This window comes from Chlamydotis macqueenii, chromosome 1 (genome assembly GCF_036417535.1).
Source record: "Chlamydotis macqueenii isolate bChlMac1 chromosome 1, bChlMac1.mat, whole genome shotgun sequence".
NCBI classification, from domain to species: domain Eukaryota; kingdom Metazoa; phylum Chordata; class Aves; order Otidiformes; family Otididae; genus Chlamydotis; species Chlamydotis macqueenii.
The window spans coordinates 203,658,036-203,682,185 of NC_141556.1; the positions used below are offsets into that span (position 1 = coordinate 203,658,036).

General features: G+C 45.2%; 1 protein-coding gene across 2 annotated transcripts in view; it reads left to right on the forward strand.

Annotated features, from left to right (window-relative positions):
- The first annotated feature begins 10,683 nt into the window (after nucleotides 1-10,683).
- The window catches only part of MTMR2 (myotubularin related protein 2), a 64,379-nt gene continuing 50,912 nt past the window's right edge, over nucleotides 10,684-24,150 (forward strand). Inside the window, exons 1-2 of one of the 2 annotated variants that reach the window (XM_086739612.1) lie at nucleotides 10,725-10,852; nucleotides 15,167-15,235. Coding sequence is in view for 1 of the 2 variants with exons in the window: in XM_086739611.1 (XP_086595737.1) it covers nucleotides 10,770-10,852 (83 nt within the window). In the remaining variant the exon portion in view is untranslated. Of the gene's footprint in view, nucleotides 10,853-15,166; nucleotides 15,236-24,150 lie in introns of both variants that reach the window. The other variant, XM_086739611.1, reaches the window with a different exon arrangement.

The window sequence follows — 24,150 nt, forward strand, 5'->3', positions numbered from 1 at the left end:
GGCTAATCGCTGGAATGATCAGAAGGTCCCAGAGGTACCCGAATCCAGCCGGAAGCATGTCTAAGTTGATGTCTTTGTTCGCTTCACAAAACCAAACAGGAGTAGCTTGTGTGAGGATTAGATCTCTGCAATTCAATCCAGACGATGGCTTTATTATGGAAAAGCATCCCTCTCCGTACCACCCAGAAAGACAGCCACCGCGGGATGAAGTGTCGCGGGCTCTGGTTCCGCCCCAGTGGAAGCTGCGGGCTTTAGAGGCAGAGTCAGAAGACGACGTACAGCTGCTACAGGAGACGGGCTTAACAGTGTGCGAACGCCATGTGCTTGTAAAGATATTTAAAGGATTAGGGGAGAATTAAATGTTTGTCTGCTGTTCAGTGCAGCTTCAAAGCTGGAAGATGATATTAAAGAAGATATTTCCGCCTTTTAAATACCGGAAGAGGACTCCTAAAACAATAGCTGGAAAACGTAAGCATGACCTAACAGATTTATACACAGAGACGCTGGATGATTCTTATCAGATGGGTGAAGAAGATGCTATTTGGCAGTATTAAATGGTGAGATAAAGTTCACAATTTTAAAAAATCAGTGAATAATCCCCAACATGGACAAAAAAGCCAGCTACAAATTCCTCTCCAGGAAACAGAAGGCAAGCATCCTGGCTGGTGGTTTCCATTTACCCCGCTACGCTGGGTTAATCGGCCAGCAGCAGCCACACTTCCCGCGGCCTCTCCAAGGAGCGGCTCTCTTGGGGCGACGGGGCGGTCATCGGTTCGGCTGCTGCTGTTAACTCTGCCTTGTACCTAGGATCAGAGCTCTTAGGTTCCCGAACAGGGAAATTCCTCTACAACCTTTAGGAAAAAGAAAATCTGAGACAGAAACCGTCATGGTGAGATTCTCAGGTCAGCGGGTGCTTTCTGGGGGAAAGGCTTAGTTAAGGATTTGAGTAAATTCAGTCTCTAAAGGAAAAGAGACATCTTTCTCAGAGAGGTTAAGACATTAAATCAGATTTTTACTGAACTAAGAAACTTGCAGCTCCTGGAATAGGACTAAAGTAGTCTTAAGATCCCTTGGCATGATCCGGATCCCAAGCTACTCTGCGCAGCTTAGGTGACTCTGTGGACATGGGCTAAGTTGTGGCACATCCCCCACAGCACCTGCCCTCGGGACACCAGAGCTTTGTCTGGGGCAGCCACTCTGCCCTGCCCTGCCCTGCGCTGCGCTCTGGCTTTGGGCCTTTCTGTCTCCAGCATTGTCTTCTCAAAATACCAGGGCCAGCACTTCTGAAAGCATCTTTAGAAGGCAGACGGATGGCTGTTTTCTGCATGAGGGAACATCTCTTCCAGTGGCATTTGGGGCTTTTATGGATTCTTCTTCTCTGCTCTTCTTCTTTTATTCATTGTAGAAGGAGCAGAGCAAAGGTGAAAACTTTGCTCGTTATATCTTACCCCTCTGCTGCTCCGGTCTGTCTCTCTGAAAGATGTTAACATGGAAACAGTTAGTTTGGATTAGTAGCAATTGATATCATCCTTAGAGAATAAAGGGAAATTCATTGCAACAGCAAATACTCATTCAGAGCAGTCCTGATTTGCTAAGCTGCCCGTCCCTCAACACAGCTGCGTTACTTGGGACTTCACAGGCCCAACAGTGAAGGACATAATTTTGTTCACCTTCACTGCATCACACAGCATAAATGTGAAATGTGTTCAGTTTTGTGTTGGGTTTAATCAGAGCGGGAATGTGCTCTATAGAATATTATCCAATCATTTTTACAATGGGCACTGAGCTAACAGATATTGAGCAACACATTCACACAGCCAAAGGCTTCAAATCTTGTCCATGAAGAAATGCTTGAGCAGAACAAGGACAATTCTCTCCTTTCCCTCTTTTCCTTTCTAAAAGTGAATTAATATCTCTTACTGGGGATGCCGATCCATCCTACATTAATGTTACTTAACCCTTGCCTTAACAAGGAGTTCTCATGACCCTTCTCTGGGAAGGTATCATACCTCCAAATTTTGGAAGCAGATATTTGATGCTCTGCAAGGGGAATGCCCCTGAGGTAAAGAAGTATCTTTGCCCTAGGAAATTCCATTCTGCTTTGGTTGAGATATTTAATGTTAAACCTCTGTTCTTCCACTTCTCTTAGTTTCCTTAGGCTGGAAAGCACATTGGCAACACTCCAGCATGACTGAAGCACCCGAGGGAGCTGAGGCACATGCTGATGCTTCAAGCCAGGGCTCATTCTGAATTCCTGCTAGCTTCAGGCACTGCCAGCCCCACAAGCACCTCTGCTCTCTGCAGTTGCTCTTGTAGCAGAGTTGGCCAAAGCAAAAGTGTCCCAGCCAAAGCAGCAGCCTACAACCTGTTTCTGCTCAGGAACCACCGGAGCTCATCTATCAGCATCCTGAGGATGGGCTGAACCTGTTGGCAGAGCTGCAGCAGATATTGCCTGGAGACATTGCTGCGCTGCCAGAACAGCTGCAGCTGGGAGACAGTGGAGGACTGTGCTTCACAGCACCGTCCCATCACACCACTCTGGGGCGCCCATGAGGAATGGAAGGGTGCCATCACCAGGTAGGAAAAAAAAGAAAGGTTACCTTATGCGTCTTTCCTCTCCCTCCACAGTAGGGCCATCAGATTCAGCACTAAAACTTACTTCTCCTCCTTCCCCTTCCTCACCAGAAGCAGGAATCTCCCTAAGAACTGAGAGCTGAGAAACGAGGGCTATCATCTTCCACCCATAAACCCCCCAACAGCAGCGTATGTCCCTCTCAGTCTCTCAGACAAATTGCAGGAACATGAAGCCTTTCCTCAGGAAGGAGGATACTGGATTGTACTCCTCCTCCTCATCTTTTGAGCCAAACACATGAGACAGTGATCCTTCTCAAACCTCCCAGACCCAAAACACACAGACATGCAGAGGAATGAGGGCATCAGGACCATCACAGTCTCTGAGTTACAGTACCGAAGGCTCAGGGGTCATTCACTGCAGATGATGGTAAGGTGAGTTATTACACTCACGTAAGATAATTAATGCTTAGTTTTGGCCTTCACAAATTGCAGTAGTTTATACATCAGCAGTGCATCAGAGTCTTGCTATGTGGGGTAGAAGCAGTTGACATCCAAATGCTGGAATATGGCCAGGAATGGCATATTTGGAGTTGCTTGTGAAACCTGAGTTCAGCCACACTTACATGCAGGCATTAAAATGATTTTTAATTACATGGTCTCATCATGCTTTTTGCCCTGAACCTTCACTGCATCCAGCACACAGATGGGATGTCTGAAAAGGATCTATTCATGTTACATGTGGAAATTTAAACCAGGTATTTCCTAAGTTTTGGTACACACGGCATTGCAGCCTAAATGTTTCTTTCATGCTTTCATTTGTTGAACGCAACCTAGACTTTGCCACCAAACAAAACAAGTGGCAGGATAGGCACAAGCTGGCTGCTTCTTTCATGATCTAAAATTAGCTTAAAGAGGAGGGACGTCTTGTTCACTTTACGAGAACAGCAACAGTAATCAGTCCTTTCAGTCAAACTTCTAAGAGTCTGAGACCGGTTGCAGGACACTGCACGCTCCTGCAGCCGTGCAGTTCCCTGACCAGTCACTCACTACCACCTTTCTGGGAGAAGCACACACTCCCCTTTCCAGCTGTCTGGTGCTCCTAGAAGCATTGACGAGCGTTCCCATACAGGGTGTGTAATGGCCTTGCAGGCAATGAGAAACCACTCCCTGGGTAGGTCCACACTGCTAAATACAAAGTGGTCAGGGAGAGATGCTGGCCATGAGGCCAGGTGGGGCAAATTGGCTTCTGCTCACTCTAGGCCCACTTCTTTCTGGAGCAGTCTGGCCACATCCACGCTACAATGAGCCTGGTTCCCCTCTGGCCCCAACGTGGCACTAAGATGTCATTTTTATTTTGGAGGTTATTTCAAATCAGCATGTCTGCTACAGAGGGAGATCCACCAGGCAGGTATTTTCATGGCAGGACAGGACACGTATGCCTTGCACATCTGGACATGTGTCAGGAGAGCACAGGGCTGTTTGAAAAGGCAGAGCTTGCTGTCACTGTGCCAGAGGCTGCGTAGGGTGCAGGGAGCCCAATTTGACACAGTGCCATCCCACACCGCCTTCTGAGAGCCACAACTGGGGCAAGCTCCCTCTCAAAGATCGTTCAGCCAGTGGTAAATCCAAAAAGGCAATGTGGGTGGCTTGAAGGCAGCAGATTGAAGCAGTCTCCCCACCCTAGATGGAAAGCTAACAATTAAGTAGTGCAATTAATCAAGGCTTCAGCACTTAAATTTGCTCCTTGTGCCTCTCATTTGGCATTACTGACAACCCTGGGATCTGCCATCTCCAAATTACGGTATTATTGGACACGGCAGTAAGCTTCCTCCCTTATTGTATCCAGGGGCGTAATGTGTCTTCAGCAGCTTCCTGAATTTTCCACTGCTCACCCACTGCAGATAGGTTACTCACACAGAGCAGATAATCAAACATCTCTCAAATACTTCATTTTTATTGCACTCACTGTTAAGTCTGCAACTCCCCAGCCCTTTCATCACTAGAGCTGAACACCCTGTTGCTTCTAAAAGAAGGTCAGACAACTGTATGAGCCTTCCACATGGAAATATGAGTGATCAAGCTAAATAAAAGGGAAACCAAAAGGAAAAAATTCTTACTGTATTTTATATTCTAGATGTGTCCTTCTCATTTTTAGTATCACCTCCAGATCTTACAATCATCATTTTACTGAGTTTTATGAAAACATTACCACAAATGCACATATTCCTTAATAGGAAAAGAAGCATAAATTAGATAAAATCAAGTATTCTTAAACATTTCCCTAATTGTAGCTATTTAATACACCAGCTGTAGATTAAGATCTCACTTTAAGAAGTCTGTGCACACATACATAATCTAAAGACAGATAAAGATAATACTATTCCAAACAATTTAGACATAACATTACCTATATTTAAAATCACTGTTTGCTTGAAAATTGGTGTAGAGATCAGGACTGTAAAATAAAGATGTTGAGATCCAAGAGGTACAGCGACTCTTACCCTCCATATGAACACCTATCCCTGTCGATCTTAATGAGATTGCTCAGCACAAGTGCTGGGATCTCAGAAGAACCTCCCTCCTAATGGCTGGCAACATCAAAAACAATTCATGCCCCAGCTTCCTTCCTGCCTGATCACCCTACAAGGCCTGGAAATGCATTTCTTTCCAGCAGCGGTGGTTTAACGAGCACCAGAACTTTCAAATTTAACTCCTGTGAGTAATTCTTACTTCATGTTTGCCAAATCGGAGACCGTTACACAGATGGCAAGGAGCTGCTGAAGTGTTGCAGTCCAAACCTGTAGACAGCCAGGCAGCTGCTGTTATGTATTTAATCCTTCAGGAGGAAGGATACTACACTGCTTTATTTGAAGTGACACTAAAAATTGATCTTCTAAAACTGCAATATGTTTTGCAGCATGCAATGGAGGTCCTGCCGCTAAAGCCTGAGGAATGGAGCGCACAGCGGGTGAGGCAGCCACGCGCTCTCCAGAACAGGGTGCCTGCACCTTCGGTCTGCTACGGCACTAACGTGCTCACCCCGGCAGCTCTGGGCTGCACTGCTGTCATTGCTGAGCTATAAGCAAAAGCTTATAGCTGTACATTGCAATAAATCAGTATCTGCAGAGGCCATTAAACATTAAAAGCATAAGGCAATGAAAAGCTGGGTGAGATGCCTGACTCCAGGCAGCGGTCTGTACACACTCAGCACACGTGGGGACAGATTCTGACATACTTATTAGCCTGTCTGATATTTAACACCTCACTGCTCTGCGAGCAGCCACAAGCTGGTAGTGGGAGTGAGGACCAAAAATCACTACACAGGCAGAACAGCAAGCAGAATAAATATTCTGCCCATCAAAAGTGCTTTGTAAACAGCCAGCAAGCCATAGCATGGTCCAGGTTGTGTCCAGAGCTCCACATCTGTAACAGATTACACCAAAATGTGCAGGACTGCATAAAAACCATCCCAATCCAGTGACAAAAAAAGTGTCAGAGGCCCATTGATCGTTAACTTCTGCTTCTGTCAGAACATGGGTGTGCAAGACAAAAGCACTGTCAGAGTGCCATCACAGCCAGTACAGAACCACATCATGGGTTAGCTAAGGTGGCCACTCTGATCAGGTCAACCTCAAGTACAGTAATCCTGGAGACACAGTGACAACTGAAGTGTAGCCATAAGTCTCTCTCTTGGTTTTGACTAGTTTCCAGCTTCAACGGCACAGGCATCAAAGCATCAGCAGGACCAAATCCGTGCATGTGCCCCATGACCATCTTGTAACAGATGTTCTTCCAGCCACAAGCAGCTCTAGCTCCAAATCACAGCCACAGCACGTTGCTCTGCATCAGCCTCTCTGTGTGTGCCAAAGCTCTCGCTGTTTCTGACCTCATACTTTATCAGCTGATGGAGCTTGACAAAAAGACCACATGCTACCTCCAGTGTGATCTGATGATCATACATCACAGTGGGATCCTGCCAGTGACAATCCACCCTTCCCAAGGCGCTAACAATCTTTTATTGGCTGCCCACTGCCCTTAAGCTGTACATCAAGGAGATGAGAAAACGAAATAAATCTGAGAACCATTTTCGCGAATCAAAGGGAGAGATGAGGGTGTCTCTGGTTGTGTGGTTTGCAGAACAATTATGAGACTGAGTCATGCTGAAAATTTGTGGACTACTGGAGAGGAAGGCACAGTGTGTGAAGCTGTCATTGCCATGAATTATTTAGTGCACTGGCTAACAGGGGACAGGAATGCATGAGTATAGTGGAGAAAATATGGGAGATCCACAGAGCTCCAGCAAGGAGAGTTAGTTTTTGGATGGGTATGACTTTAATGTTGGGGCTGGAGTGAAGGAGACAAAGTGATCATTTTCAGAACGGATTAGGGCTCTTGCTCCCTTGTTGGGCTGTGTGATGGGGAAGAGGGGAGGGAAGGGAATGTCTGATGAGCTGTACCATGTAAGGGCAGGTTATGAGAAAGACTGCGCCAAGGGAGCATGCTTTCTTTGAGAGAATCACTTGAGCACGTGGTTCTGCTTCATGGTCCACCCTTTGACCACTGTAGAAACATGATTCCTCCTCTGCTGTGGCACCTCATGCTCCAGGTACATTTAGACAAGGAGTCACAGACCACAACCAAAGATCCGCACAAGATCCCTACGAGCACGGAGGCAGGGTGAGGTTGTGCCAGGATGTCTGGGATGTGTGACTGCCCCTAGCTTTGGGGAGCACCGTGCTCACAGTGTGAGACATGACAGGCCTGTGTTTGACCGTGCTGCAGCAAAGCCGGGGAGTTCCAGAGATGGGAACATCTGGATTTGCAACATCTGGTATGTTCATCTATCATGTACCAGAGGTATGGACTACAATACACAGAGCTAGAAAGCCCCTTACTCAACAGACATGTGGTTTAAATACCATGGAGACAAATGCTGTCTCTCTTTCACACTGAAGGACTGAGGCAAAAGTTTTACTTCCCCTCACTTAATCCTATTTTACACCATACATAAAATTATCCTCTTTGTGCTGTAGTCACCACAGCTTTGACAGCCTCTAAACACCTAAGAAAGCCAGGCTATATATTTTACACTTCTTAGTGCTATAAACAAGTTACAATCATGTACAGAAAGTATTGCCTGCTTGTCCTTTGCTTGGACATAACCTTTCACACTTTTGACTCAAGAAACATCCTTGTCATTTTCTCTTTCAGGATATCATTTAACTCAGTTGTGTCAGCTACATGGCATTGAAGATGAACACTGATAATTTTATTACTTATCTATGATGTTAATTTTCTTTTACTGTTTCCTGTGTTCAAATCACAAAATGGCAGAACATTCTCTTATTTATAAAAAAAAAGTGATGACACTTGTAAGATAATGGTAAGGGATGTGGCAAAAAAAAAGTAGGTTAACAGACTGAACTACGCTTATTTTGCATCAGTTATAAACAGTCTTGTGAATTGTCCTTAATTGGTTTTGGTTATGTCAGAGCCTTTATTTTATTCTCCATCACTTGTAAGAGCACTGAGGTAACTCGCTTCACAGAGAGAACATTCTGACTGACTTTGAAAATGTGGTATTGTTGAGCTGAAAGATTCACTGAGCAGACTGCTAGTTTCTTGCAGCAGCAGGAGAGATCCAGGAGGTGATTAGCTTTGTTCTCATTTACAAAGCACCAGTGGGAATTTCTAAAGGGTTTCACAGGCCCTGGGGATAAGGCCAAGAACAAAACAGGGCAGTGAAAAGCAAACAGAGCACTTCATCAATAAACTACTTAGAGATGCCACATCAAGAGCACATTAGGAAGAAAGGAAGGCACTCTAATACTTTCACATCGCAAAGAAGGTTTATATTTTGGTTTTATTCCTACTTGACTTTATTTTTAAACAACTGCACCTCTATCAAACTATGCTTAGCAGAGGAAACAGAAGCAACACCAACTCACCACGAGGCTATTTGATAAGATTTGAACGGGGGACACGCACTGCTCTGTGCTAGTTCTACAACGCTGACCTCCTCTCCCAAGGGTTACGACCATCAGGAACTCCATCCTCCGAAAGGCTGGGAAAAGAGCGTACCAGTGGGAAAAGGCTACCAGGAACTGCATGAGTGCTTACCAAAGATGCAAAACTACTGCTGCCACAGCACCCCCTGCCCGCTTGTCTCCAAAGAGGACACCGAAGAGGATACCGTCTGCTCGCCAAGATGTAGGTGTGGATGGAAAGCTAAACAGAAGCTGGGGTAGGGGGGAATAGTATCTCATTAGTACCTCATTTTCCATTAATAAATAGTACCTCTGAAATGTTTCTTGCCTGTAACTACAGGAAAAAAAATTAAAAAAATACAGCTGGAACAAAATCAGCACAAGTCTATTGATCTTTTTATTTTAATAATGTCGAAGCATTCTGTTCTGATTTTAACACTCTAACAAAACACTAGGAATTCAACAAAAATCTTACTTCTAACCAGAAAACAGAGTTTTCATTTTGGAAAAGCCTACAGAAGCTCAATTTTCTAGACTGGGAACAAAACCAAACCACTAGATAAATTCATTTGCCAATTTATAAAATTTTCTTTCAGAAGATTAAGTAGAAGAATACAGAAAATTGCTTCAACAAAGCTGTGTCTTCAAGTTTAAACCAGCTTCAAGCTTGCTCAACAGCAGGCAATAGATATTAAATGAAAGAGAGACAGAGGCAATTTCACAGCTGCTTCGTGCAGTCGCAGGCAGGGCTGCTGCAACTGCACTTCAGCATCCTGCTCGTGTTCACGGGCTTCTGCATGATTTAAACTGCTCTGGAGTTACACTTCGATGACAGGCACAAAATAGGAAACAACAGAAAGAAATAAATCAATACATTTACTCCTTGGAGTACAAAGAGGAATGGTGTTTCAGTAAGCATTTTACAGCCACGGAGTATTCAGGTGTTTAGAAGATAAAAGGTTTATGCTGTTTTGAGGTAGTTTTTCAAATGAGGAGGTCCATTTGGACTGACGTTTATGGCATTGGGTGCTCTCTTTACCAACAAGCAGGACTTACTGGAAACCTGCCTGTCTACTAACACGTCCCCAGCATTTCAGTTTCTTTGCCTCATGGGATTTTTGCCAAAACAGCTGTGCATTTTGAAGGCACCTTTGTGCTGTGTATGGGAGCCTTAAGATGCAGTTCCCTGGTCTTCGTGAGCAATGCCAAGAGCTTTTCTCTTGCTCGGTGAATTGTGCCAAGGAACTGAAGGTACCATGGTGTTTCCTGCAGAACATTTGATAGTGAGCTGTGACTGCAGAGCACAAACCGTCACGTATCCACAGGAACCGCCAGTCCGGTAACTTCTCTCCCTGCCAGCGCACAGGATCCGTGCTGGCACCCTGCAAATTCGCCTGACTTTGGCCTGCCATGTTCCACAGCTCCTGCCCCACCCGGTTCAGGGATAAACTCAAAGGGGATTCTTGAGCAGATACGGGTGATTACAAATTTCAGGAGCATGACTGTTTTTTATTACGGGTACCAACCCAGCGCAAGAAGAGCTCCCAGTAGGGTAGGCTAACACAAATAAGGTGACTTCAGGGGGATCTTTGAGACCGACCATTTTCTTGCTGTTAGGAATGGGTCTCCGTTCCCGGATGCCCTAGGGAGGGAACCCGGGAGCTGCCGCCTTTTTGAAGAGGCCAAAAAGGGAGATCGTGGCCAATTCTGCGCCCGCAAGAACACGCATCCCCGCTCGCCGGCTAGCTCCCCCCGCCTCTCACCCCCTTCTGGCCCCCTAGGCTGGAAGGATATGAAGCTCCGGACCCCAGCCAGGCTCCCGCTGCGGGCAGGGAGGCGGGGGTGTGCCGAGGGCAGGCCGGGCACAACGCCCTTGCCCTTCCCCTCCCTCAGAGCGGCCCCGCCCCCTCCTCCGCGTCCCTCAGGCCGACGGGGGGAATGGGCCGCATGGCGCCCTCGCCTTGGCTGCCGGGACCGAGGGGAAGGGAGCCCGGGCAGGGGCAGAACCAGGCACAAGCACACGCATAGGCATAGCCGCCACCGCGCCCTTCCCCGCAGCCTCGGGCCCAGCCCCCTCCCGCCGCCCCGCCTCAGCCCGCCTTCCCCCGCGCGGCACGCCGGGCCAACATGGCCGCTTCCCGCCCCGTCGGGCGCCCGCCGCACGGCTGACAGACTGCCGCCCGCTCCGGGGCCGCCCCGCCGCCCGGCATGGAGGAGAGCTCCAGCTGCGAGAGCCTCGGCGCCGGGCGGGCGGCGGCGGCGCGGCCGCCCAGCGGCGACTCCCTCTCCAGGTAACGGCCGCCGCGCCATCGCGTCCCCCCGCCATCGCCCCCCGCGGGGGACCGGGGCCGGACCGGGCCGCCGCGGGGCTCGGCGGCTTGAGAGACCCCTAGTCAGTCAAGAGCCATGGCGGGGCGTCGGGGGAGAGGAAGAGGGCGAAGAGGGGCCGGCAGGGAAAGGGAAACCGAGGGGATGGAGCCGGTGCCATTTTCTCCTTCCGTGGGCAGCTGGCTCTGGCTTCTCCCCGCCGCCGGGTGTTGCCCGCCGGGGTGTCCCGGCGCTTGGGATGGCTTCGGGGTGACGGTGCGGGCTGTCAAGCGTGGGCTTGACACGTCCGCTCCACCGCGGTCAAGCCGGTTTCTCTGACACGCGTTTAGTCAGAGAAGGAGGTGGCACCCCCACCAGCCTGCAGATAAAGGCTCTGTACATCACCAGAGCCGTGCTACCTGCCTTTGGTACGGGGAGTGAATGGGTTCAGGAAATTCAGGTGAGCTGGGAGGGCACCAGGTATGTTAGCTGCCTGCCTGGACACTGCTGTTCCCAAGTGAGGCCTTATTCTGTGCTTTTCCAGAAACCACTGTCCTTGGGTGCGTTGAGCATTTGTGTTTTTGTCCTCACAGCTTTTTCTGAGAGCTTGACTTCGCAGTCTGAATGACTTTTGATGCCACATGGGTAATTTCCAAGGTCTTTAAGCCACAGAAGCTGAAGGGAGACTGTTCCTCCCACGCTCCACAGGCTATCACTGAAGTTTGAATTGTGTGACTCAAAAGCGCGTCTCACCTGGCATTGTGAGGTTGATGCAGGAGAGCGTGGTAGGGTTGCAAGGGAGGATGTTGGCTGATGGACAGGGGTGGTGGCACAGGAGGCCCTGGGTTTCATGGCAGGGTCTGGGAGGCAGGATGACCTGGATGAAGGTTGTTCTGTCCCATTCTGGCTGCCCTTGCCATGCCCAGGTTGGTGGATCACAAGGTAACTCAGGCTGAAGGGATCTCAGCGTCCCTCAGTCCAGCCACGTGCTCACAGCAGGGACAGCTCTGAGATCACACCAGTCTGGTTGTGGCTTTTACCCAGTCTGGTCTTGAAAACCTGCAAAGATGGAGACTGCGCAACCTCTCTGGGCAGCCCATTGCCATCTCCTGGATAACTAGGGCTATTTTTTTGGTTCCCTGAAGCAATCTCTACTCCAGGCTTCTGCAGACCCTCCTCACAGGCAGGTCCTCCTCCTTTCCTGAACTCCCGCTAGCTCATCAATGTCTTTCCTACACTGAGGGGCTGAAAACTGGATGCGATATTCCATAAGCACTCCAATGAGTGCTGAGTAGACGGGGATCCTTCCCTGGATCTCCTGGCTCTCCCTGTGTTCTTGCAGCCCGGGGTGCCAGTGGCCTCTTTGCTGCCAGCATCTCTGTACTCCCATGCTTTATTTTTCCCCAGCAGGACCCCCAAAGCCTTTCCCACAGAACTGCTCCTCAGACAGGCAGTGCCCAGTTTGCGCTCAGGTTTCTTCCTTATTGAGTCCTTCTTGCCTCCTCATCCTCATTTCACCCTCCTTCGTCAAATTGTTCTGTTCTCTGCTCTCTGTATTGGTTTCCTTGTGCAGTTTACCTGTGCCCTGCCAGATGACTGCAAGCCTCTTTCCCCCTTGCCTCAGTCACCCAGTATACTCTTATTTTTCCCTTTGCATCAGCTTGGGCAGTTTGGACCCATCTGGAGGTCAGTAAGAACCAGTGGCTACAAGGAAACTCCTGTTCAGCTTCTCAGCAGCATGCCCTGCACAGATGGAACTGTTGGGAAATTGAGATGATAAATCTGTTTCTGTTGAGCATGCACAAGGCTATGTCCTCCAAGCCCTGAAAAGGCCCAGACTTGAACAGATTTCTTAGCATATAGAAAAGCTTATCTGAAAGCTTTCAGAATTTCAAGTCTCTCCTCCAACATCGAGAACTCGCAGAAGAATGACGGCCATTTTTAAAAATGTATTCCAAACAAAATACATTTTTCTCTAGCCAGGTGTTGGGTATAGATAAATGGTTTTAATCTGCAGTTATTAATAAAAATCCCTCATCTTGAGTTGGTATATGCTGTGAAGCTTTTTAGTTGAAATTGCTAAGATTAGGGCAAAATTATAAGAAAGTAAAATAAGGTTGTTGTAATGAGAGATGCCTGGTGACCTTCAAAATGTTTGTCACCAGCTTCCCCTGCAAATACTTATGCACTAATAAATAATTTTCCTATGAATTGGACTATAGATCCATTTTCAGTGGGTTTTTTAAGATTTTTTTTTCATTAAACCTGCACTGCAGTCTGATTTTATGCAACAGAACAATCCCTCTGAAGCTAAGAGAACTATTTGTATGCACTGAGACATACTTATTTTCACCCCTGTGATTGTGGTCTAATAGCTAGACCAACTTTGACTTGTTAATGTATGACTTCAGAGATATGACACATTTTCACTACGTGGTTTTGTTTAAAAAGAAAAAATTAGCTTTTGGGATAATGTGAGGAGGACAATGAATCACGAGGGTGCTGTCATCAGTTTTTATAATCTGTTTTTTTAAAAAGGAACAACAACCAAAAAAAGAGTAGAAGTCGCTCGTCCCAGATTCACAGTTACCTAGCAATGTGAAGCTTTACTGAGTTGTAGTTGACTGAATTGTTTTATGCAAGATTTAGAAAAACTGGAAAACTGCTAGCATTAAATATATATAACAAGGCGTTATTTGGATTTTCTCAGCTCCAGCTCGGAAGTGTTGTATTTCTAGAGATACTTAAGATCTAACTCCTCAAGAAGACATGCTTGATAGAGTTTACTAATACTACTCACATTAATAAGTGCCTAAAGAACATATATATTTTTATCTGTCTCTTAATAATGCATGAGATATGGCAATAATAACATTTAGCGGTGAAAGTTGCTTTGATATTTTAATAGACTTTAGTAATGTGCAGTACTAGTGGTCCCTGAGTAAGATACGGGAATAACTGAACAGATGTTACCTACTTTCTGTCCCAAGCAGAAAAATGTTTGAAAAACTCTTTACGAGACTCACGGTATAGCTATTCGTACGTGGTGAAAAATCCCCAGCTGTATGTGGAAACAGTGAGTTAGTTTCAAATGAGCAGGTCACAGCTAATTAACTCAGCTGCCTTCATAGTTGTGCTGAAGCAGCTATTCTGCTTTTCAAGTCTAAGCTGTCTCACCCAGTGCTAGCTTTGGGTGGCACAGCACTGGGTTGTGCAGCTCCCTGTGCTTTCCAAAGGTCAGTATTTAGGATGGACTTTACCCTTGCATCCTGTTCCTGTGGAAGACAGGTGACCACGAGCCAACTACTCATAAAGAGCTGTGGTGGTATTTAACCAGCAGCTTGCAAGGAGCGCTTGCTCGTCTGGAGTGTCAGGCCAGGAGCAACCCGTGAAACAGAAAAAGGAGCAAGGTAAAACACTGATTCTAATGTTTGATGAGTTACAGTACTGTTACGTCCAGAACAACAAGCTTTACTCAGTGTTATGGACTGCTTTTAAATCTATAACATGGCCTGGGGATCCTGGGTGGGTGAGTGATAAACACATTTCTGCTGTGCTAGTTAATCAGACTTCTTCAAAGACCCCTCTTAAAATGAATTTGTAGGTAGAGTTGTGGGTGGGTGGGTTTTTTGTTTTGTTTTTCTTTTAAATTTAATGTTGCATATGGACCCTCTGACCTTTGGAATTCAAAGTAACAGCCAACAAAATTCTACCATAATCTTTCCTTTTGTGAAAGGAAAGCCAGATAGAGCTATGTATGACTTTAGCAGAACACATGACTTTAGGAAAAAGATGATGTCAGGCTTCAGATATTTACTTTTCATTAAAAGCAATTCGGCATTTTGTTCATGCAATCTGTGGATTATATGCTGTATTTTCTGAATGAATGTATATCTCTTTATATTCCTTTGAAATGTCATCTGAAAAGGTGTATTACAGTCCAATCTGAACAACAATCCAGTAAGATATCTAAGAGACTTTGTTAGATCTGCTGAAGGTAGATTTGTATTGCCTGTGCAGAAGCATGGAGGTGATTGTACTGTAAATAAACTGCTGTAGGAAATGTCAGTGATATTTCAACCTCAGTATAAAATGAGAGGCAGAGATAAGGCAGTGAGCAGATGTTTCCTGCCAGCATGACTGTAGCAGTGTTTGATGTTACCACTTTCTGGTTGCTTGTTACTACCTCTCTCCTGGTGATTATCATCCACAGAGGTTGCAGATACAGAGGATCCTGTGTATTGCGCCTTTACTGAAGCATATGAGAATAATCATGCTCCTTGTCTTTATGTTTGCAGGGATAACTCTGAAAACATAAACTCTGTAAATCAGTGCACCAAGGTCTGTTGAAGCAATAGCTCCACGAGGTATGAACTCCCCCCTTCGTCTCAAATAAGGTCTTGTCAATACCTGGTCTGATTTAAGGCTACATTGAAGGAATTCTTTCCCCGCGGGTGAGAGTGATGCTGGAAGGAGTTAGGTCTGTAAGCTGTTGGCTGAGGAGGGCTTGCTAGCACCACATTGTTACCAGATGTAGGAGCTTTGCTGATTGAGTTGCTTTGTGATGAGTCACTGAAGTTTGAGTTTGAAAGGGAAGAATTTTGCCAGTTCCTGGTGTTCAGTGAAATGTGAGTAGCTGTCATTTTCCTCATGGGCTTTGAGAGCACTTCTTGTATTTGATTTCTTGTATGTGCGAAGCAGGATTTCTCAAGAGTTGTTACCGTTAAAGGCAAGTATGTTGCTGACTGAGTGTTGATAATGAACTGATTTTTTGCATCTGAGAAACTTAACACTGTCCCTAGAACCAATTAGCAACTCCAGCTGGGCTCATTATCATTAATTTTAATATGTGAGTGATAATGTATAACGCTTATTTGCAACTAAAGTCCATTCTGCGATGGATTTTTTTTGTGTGTGTGTACTGTATATTATGACAATAAAGAACAGTTTTGCTTGCACATACGTTTGCAATGAATGAAAATAAAATTCAGGTGAAAAGACTTTAGAGCTTTTAATTTATGCAATGCACTTGTGTTGTGGTTTTGTTTGTTTGGGGGGGGGGGGCGCTAAGGTGGTAGCTTCTGTAGGAAACTGCTAGAAGTCGCTCCCCTTTGTTTAGTGGACTTGGCCGGGCCTAAGGCGGACCTGCTGCTGGCCAAGGCCGAGCCGATTGGTAGCAGAATGTCCCGTGATAATGCCTCTGCGATAACGTATTTAAGAAGGGGAAAACAGGAAAAAAAAAAAAAAGAAGAGAAGATGTGAAGAAGCTGAGCGGGGGCAGAGGTGCAGAATGGGAGGCGCAGGCCTCATGGGCCTTGCAGGCCTCACCCTCTGGCCTCTCGCCAGGCAGCCAACTGGGCCTGACTTGGCCCAGCCTGGCTGCAAGAAGTGGAGAGGAGCTGGATGATGTGAAGAGATTCTGAGAAGCGTCTGCCGGCCTGTTGTGGAGAACTTTTCTTGTGAGAGAAACGGCTGCAGATGCCAAGGTCAGTGAAGGAGGGGGAGGAGTAATGCAGCTCCTGGCCAGAATTTCCCTGCAGCCTGTGGTGAAGACCATGGTGGAGCGGGTTGTCCCCCTGCAGCCCATGGAGGTCCATGGAGGGGCAGAGATCCACCTGCAGCCCGTGGAGGACCCCACGCCGGAGCAGGTGGAGGCCTGAAGGAGGCTGTGGCCCGTGGAGGGCCTGCACTGGAGCAGCTGTTCTAGAGGGACTGCACCCCATGGAAGAAATGACCCACGCCGAAGCAGTTTCACGAAGGACTGTGGCGTATGGGTGGGACCCCACAACAAAGCAGGGGAGGAATGCGAGGAGTTCTTCCCTCAACCATGAAGCAGCGGCGTGAAACAACGCGTGATGATCTGACCACAACCCCCATTCCCTCTTCCCCCCTGTGCTGCTCGGGTTGGGGAAGGTGGTAGAGATAATGTCAAGCTTGGGAAGAGGGAGGGGTGGGGGAGATTATCTCATTCTCTGTCTCATTATCCTGCTGTTTGTAGTAATAAATGAATAGTTTTCCTCAATTTGAGTCTGTTTTGCCCGTGACGGTAACTTTAAGGATTTTCTCCTTGTCCTTATCTCAAACCTCGAGCCGTTTTTCTGATATTATCTCTCCCTTTTCTCTTGGAGGGTGGGGGGAGTGAGAGAGAGACTGCGTAGTCTGGTCCCGATCGGGGCTGAACTATGACAACTTGTGAAGAGAAACCATTACCTTTGAAGAACTCAGGAACTCTTTTTAGTAGCAATCTTTGGCGTGTATGTTTCTGCTCCTGCCTTCAGCAGAAACCATTCCTACTTCTCTTGGAGTGTGAGACTTTCAGTCTTAGAAGTTTCTCTCTGTCTGACAGGCATGTCGGGTGTCATGTTTCTAGCTGGTGGAGAAGGCAATGATTTCTGCATTGAAAAACCAGGGACCAACTATTTAAATGTGCCTCAGCCAGAACTACTCTATTTTTACTAATGCCTGACGGGTAATTTTACTAAGTTCTTGGATGTGCAGTCGAGTGGTGAGAGACTCCTTGCTGAGAGATTGCGTGAAGAGCAAGAAAGTCTAAGGATGAGATGAAAAACTGCTGTGAAGCGAGGAGGCAAGATCTGAGAGCTGATGAGGAGTAAAGCTGTGCTCTGAACATGACTCTCTTGGGTCCCATCAAGCACTGCCTTTTCTGAAGAGAAATGGTAATGTTATGCTGACTAACAGTCTGTTTGCTGGACAGTTTTGAGTTGTACACATAGTTCCTTAACTACAGGCTATTTAAAATAGAGACACTATTCCAGAACCTGAATTTTGCGATTGAGGATGACCTGATGATGTCAAATTACGCAATTCCTATCTGTTACGTGATTGTACTCCTGCTATGGCTTCAGTTATAGATTAACACTTGTCTCAAACATATTCTGTTATCTCTTTCTGATGTTTTATCATCTCCCTTGTCTTAATTTTTAAATAAAAGATGTCTCTTTTGTAGCCCCAGTGACTAGGAGCTAATTGAAGAAAAAAAATCAGTGAAAGCAACAAAAAAAAAAAAACAGTGGAACTTTTTAAGTATTTGTTTTTCCTTTTCCTACCATCTGTAGTTTTTTTTTGCCAGATAATGTTTTCACTCAGTAATTTTCCAGTAATTTCAAGGTAACTTTTCCTTGCTTCTCTTTTGCCTCTGTGCTCCACAAATTCTTCTCCATTGCTTTCTAAACTCCGGTATATTTGATGAAGAGAAAGTGTTAGCAGTTTTCTAGTCCATAACCCCTTCAAAGTGGTGTTCTAGTCATAGAGCTCTGTACAAATGCTCCCACTTTACAGATCTGGCCTTTCTGTAGTCTTCTGTCCATGGCTCCAGAATCATAAATGTTAGGTCACCCAGTGTTTCAAATTTGATCTGGGTCAGGTGTGGGTATGTGATCATATTTCTGCTGAACTAGCTAGAAAAACATGAGTTTCTGGGTTTTTGTGGTTTGTTGTTTTTTTTTTTTTTTTGTTCTGGGAAGATGAGCAACACCTGTTTAGAATAAAACATCATTTTTATCTGGATTTATTTACTGTGAAGTAAAGAGACTACGAAGTTACACTCAAAATCTTGTTCACAGGCAAAAAGGCAGCACATTTTTTATAGCAAAGAATTTATTGTTAGTGTAACTGAAACTTTGAAAGTCTAATCATAATTAGTCCAGATGCAATTATTACAGGAAAATAAAGAATAATAATGCTCTTAAAACTGTCATACATACAGTTCTTGGTTTTTAACTGTCTTCCCAGTGTTACGCTCACCCCTTCCCTACTCCTCTGAGTTCCAAGGCTGCTGTTTTATTCTGGTGGTGGTGGGCATTACAGCGAGTTGTCAGCATCTGGAGTCCGTTACGGGGAGAAGTATGAGGTTTGTGTTGATGGTTTTTTCCTTCCTTGCTCTAGGATCCACCTGGGATCATTTTAGTGTGTTTGTTGAAACAACTTTACACCTGTCTCTTTCTTCGTTGGTCTGCAATTTCACATTACATCTGATTTTTGCTGTAGATGGTATGCTTTTATGGGTAGGAGATACTATTTCTTTGTCCTCTTTGTTACCTCTAAAACCAGTTTTGACCAGCTCCAGGTCTGCCAAGTCTGTGCCCCATGTCTTTTCATCCTGTGCCTGTACTCCTCTATGCCACACCCAGTGTCTCCATTTCTCCAGGCCTCTGTTATCATACCAGGCTGTTACTGTTCTGTACAGAAAGCCATTACTTTAGCGGTAAATATCACCTTCTCTATAGGATATCTGCTTGTTACTGCTAGCTGTGCAAAACTGTGGTTGTGTCGCATGCAAACAAAAACAAAGCAAAGTAGATATGGACACCTGGACAATTACAGAAATTGCAGTCACCACTAAACCAAGCAAAACAAAGCTGTGGACAGGTCAAGAACAGTTCAGGCAAAGCAAGAGTAACAGACCTTGGTCCTCGGGTCTTAAAAATTCACTACAAAGCTTATGGCCTCTGAAGAGCAATGGCAATACTGAATGACAGGGCTAAAGGTTAACCTAGCTATATTTTTCTGAAAAAAAAATTAACTGGTGGAGTGAGTATACATACAACCATCGCTTAGTGTTTTGTGAACAAAGTTTTGGTCACTTCTTTGTTTTATTTTTTTTTTTCCCCTGACACAAAAAAGCATTAATGTCTGAATTACTGAGCTGCTGAACTAGAGCCTCATTCACACCTCCTGCCTTTAGTGAAAATAAAACATTTGTGCTGTTTTTATTGCTCTGTTAATAAATCCTGTTGTTGATTTCAGCTGCTATGACTGCTATAAGATGGTGGTCTTCTCAAAGAGAAAGACTGCACAGATAGGTAGTAGGACAAGCCTCATCAACTGTTTCAGCTAAATCTACCCATGAAAGAGCTGGAGCCTGCGAACGAGTTGGTTACATATGGAAGATTATAGGGGCTGTGGGGCTGCTGTGGAGAGCAGATGCTGAAGGTAGGGGCAGATCACTGAAGCCTGTAGACCAGAGATGAGCTGCTAAAGGATGACTGTCAAAATCAGTCATCAGAGTACAGGTTGGTTTAACCAGCAGATGGGATACCTTTAACGTATCAAAACTGATCAGCATCTCATTTGTAAGTGGAACATTTCTGATAAAGAAATGAACAATGTGGGATATTCTGCTCGCATTTTAGTCAAGTTGACTTTTGAAGTAGGCTGTTCTTGAAGATTCAGGCTCTGTTCTCTAGTCTAAGAATGGACATCCCACTTCTACACTGAAAATGAGCCCCCATATCTCATGAGAAGGAATTCCCAAGACTTTTTCCTTGAAGGTGAAGAAGTATTCTACCAGAATGGTCATTAAATGCCGGAGTGTGAGAAGAATAATGTGATGGGCCTGTTTATGGGTGTGCTCAGGCAGGACTTGTGCCAGCAGAGTAGTCCTGGCCCTTCACTTGTTACCATCTGCTGGCATGGGGTACAGCTTCTCCTGATCACTGCTACCCCCAGCACCATGGAAGGATATCTTTCATCTCTTTTTTTTTTTTTGCTAAAACATGTTCTGATTCTAGATTCCACCTTCTGCTTCCACTTTCTGCTTCCACCTTGCATAAAGAAGCATACAGGCACCCTGGATGAGATTTGTCTCGTCTCACTGGACTAATGCAGATCTCTGCTAGTCTCTGGGTTTCTTTTTGTAGTCAATGGGGAAGAGTGAGTCATCTCAGTTTCTCCTTGGTGACTGTAAGGAAGCCTACAGTGAGTAATTCAGATGTGACCACCTACACAGAACTCCCTCCTCATTGTTGTGGTAGGGGCAAAAAGTCCATTGAGTTTGGGTTGCTCTCCACTCCAAAAAAGGAAGGAGCTATTTTTTTTTAACTCGTGTCATTCCTCTTTTTTACACATTAACTAAATCTGTTCGCAACTTAGGAGAGAGCAGATACTTGTAGTCTGATTTTTCTAAGCTCCATTTCTTCATGTATGTATATATATCTGTCTAGTTTGTCCATTAATAGTTTTGGTAACATTTGGACAACTTTAACCTTGTTTGACTTTGACAGAGGAGTGAAAGTAATAACTTAGGACAAGTTTTGCATTTAAACAAAGATGGAGATGGGAAGGGAGGCCATGTCAGTTTTTCCATTACAGGAAAAGCGTGTTTCTTTTTCAACATAAGGGAAGACCTAGATGAGAAAGATGCCAGAGATGTGTGCAGGTTCTCTTGGACAAGGCTTCTCTCAAGTTGGAGACATACATTATATTCTTTCATTTTTGCATTTCCTTCTTTCTTTGTATTTGCTCTGGTGTCTACAAAAGGCTGTGTTCAGTTGAAAACAAAAAGCAAACACAAACTTCTCTGCCACAAGACACTCATCTTCTGGAAACCAGGGCAGGATCTACTTCAGCTTGCCATATCTCCATGTGAAGTAGGTATTTAAAACATCACTACCCTCAGCAGAGTGAATACACTCCACAAGTAATTAAATTGAAGAAAGTGTCCACTCTGGGAGAGCTGAATTGTCATCTAAACTCCGTTGCCTGTGTTTCCATTGACGTAAGTGGGAGCATAGACACCTGTGGTATCTACCATCAGGAGCAGAACCATCCAGACCTCATTGATCCTGCTCCTCTTCGAGTTACTTTGTTTTTTGCATACACTGATTTCTGCTTGAGGAAACAGAAGTTTCAGAGGAAGTGCTCTGAGCAACCTGATGTAGTTGGAGATGTCCCTGCTCCGTGCAGGGGGGTTGGCCTAGATGACCTTTAAAGGTCCCTTCCAACCCAAACTGTTCTATGATTCTATGAAGTGGCTGTAGGTGATCTTAGAAGATTAGCCTCATTTTGGACACATGAGAATTGATGTACAGAAAATCTTCAGATGAGCTTGCAGACTTTGTGTGCCTCATTTCCTTGTAAGGTGGAAGAATCTGAAAGACCTTTCTTTTCGACATGTACCCTACAACTGACCAGTGGGGTGCATGAGTGCGCAGAGTTTTTTGGCAAATCTGGCCCATATAGAAATCAATGGCTGCTGAGCACTTTGGAAACTGGGCTTTGTATTTAGACAATAAACAGGACTGAGTTTGTGGGGAAACCTGGTCCCGGGTATTAGTGTTGAACCTGGAGACTTTGACCGATGGACCACAATCTTCAAAGATACTGGGCTCTCTGGATCTTGTGACAAGATACAAGTACTCATTGTTTCTGAAAACATCTTGTGTTGTCTTAGCTTGAGTTTCTGTAAAGAAAGCCCCCAAATTACTGAACACTTGCCTTTAGCCTTGAGGCTCTGCTAGGGACCAATTTCATGCAGGGGCTGGGCTGCCAACAGAATGTAGTTGTTCCCAGTCCTTTTTTGAGCAGAGTCTGGCAGAGCACGCAGTTTCTGTGAAAGCTTATCAAGGTGTTACACCACATCAGTTTTGCTAGGTGATACAAGACTCTCCAGATTGGCTGTATTTATATATTCTTTCCTCCTCCTCTTGATTTTTCTGAAGATGGAACAAGTAATGTCATTGATGAGAAAATTGCTGGTATTTTTAATTCCTGTGGGTGTTTGGGGTGAGGGGGTTGTGTGGTGTGTGTTTGAAAGAAAATCAGAACATTTAACAATATGTGTTACGTTCTGACTATGGTGGTTTTTTTTAAATGGGGAAATAGGTAGAAATCTCAAGAAAAATGGAGACAGCACATGAACTGTGGGAAGGATACATACATTTGGTTAAACTATACATAACTGCTTCTTAGTATGTTGCTAGAAATTAAGGCACTGCCAGAATACAAATAGTAAAGGAGAAGTTCTGTCTGTCTTTTTATCCAGTTCTCCTTCTGTCCTGAGGTGAGTACTTAGCTAATGTAGGTATTATTTATATTTCTTTCCTTGATCAAGGGAATAGGTTTTTTCTTTAAAAAAAAAAAAAGAATTAACAAACAGATGAAAGATTTGATATCCTGAGTTGGTTTCCATTTATTCCGCTTCTCCTTGCTCTTAGGCTCTGGAGTTATTATTGTAACTTATCATGGGACTGTCTGAATTTGCATCAAGATCCTGATAATTTTGTACTTGTATATTTTTCTCTGGCTTAGTACAATTTTACAGGAAGGTGGTGGAAGTTTATAAAGTAAATATAAATATTGATAAATGGCAAGAGTGGTTTTGGACTGTATGCAGGATTTCTGTAATGACTTGTGTCTGCAGTCGGAGCACCCATGGAGACAGTTAGATGTTGCCGAGCCTCCTTCTTCTGTGGATGCAGTGGTAAATCTGAAGTTGCTCTGATGTAGGAGATAGCAGCACCACCCACAACTCTTACTTCTCTGCCACAAAATGTCCTGAGCCCTGGAATTGGCTTCTTCCACAGGTAGAGCTAAGAGACACAGGTGGTTTTGTAGCACCAGGAAACACTTGGATTTGGATTCTTGAGTTTCATTTTTGCTAAAGGCAGTCATGCTGCATGGAGAGCCCATTGGCTCTGGTCTGCCCAGGCAGCTGCCCGGGCTGTTTCGGGGAGAAAGCTACAAGTCAGGTCATGTCCTGATTCGTCAGGGCTGGAGAGATCACTTGCCAGACATCCCATCAATCAGTGATCTTCCTAGGGGATTTTTCTCCCTCCCTGTGCAGCACTTCTTCAGCCATCTGAAGCCTGAAGTGCTGGAACTTCTCTGCCTCAGCCATATTTTTTTGATGTAGAAATAGTGTTTTCTCGGGGGGATAGTCTTCATTTTTAGTTCAGTCCTGCCTGTCACAGCATCTTATATTTGAAAACAAAAGCTCTAGCTCCTTGTGAATGAGAAATGATCCCAAAAAGCATAGCATAACCTAATGTGTAGGACGGTGAGGAATGAGTGGGAGCTCTGTTCTAGCAGGCAACCATGTTTACATTGACATTAAGCAAGGTTGTGTTTTGAACCCCTCTTCACCTTATAGTCTGAATTTATTTTCAATGCTGAGGGTCTGTCCTGGTGATTGTAATCCCCAAAGCTTTGCAGCACAGACCCAGACATGCCCACCATCTCTGGGAAGTCTGTCAAACCGTTCTCCCAAGTACTAGGGCAGAGCCAGGACAACTGGGCTGCCTTTCCATCGTGTCTCACCTGGAGGAGGTGGGTTGCTTGCTTTGTCCACCACTCACAGCCCTAACTGCTAGTGGTGGATTTTGCAAGCCAAACACTTCCATTAGGAACTAGAATCAGACCGAAGTACTGGGTTATCAACTTGCTTTCAGGAGGTAGTAACTAACTTTGGACTCCAAATATGGGCTGAAATTTAGTTGATGAAACAGCGGTAAAATGTCAGTTTCCAGCAGAAATCTAACAACTT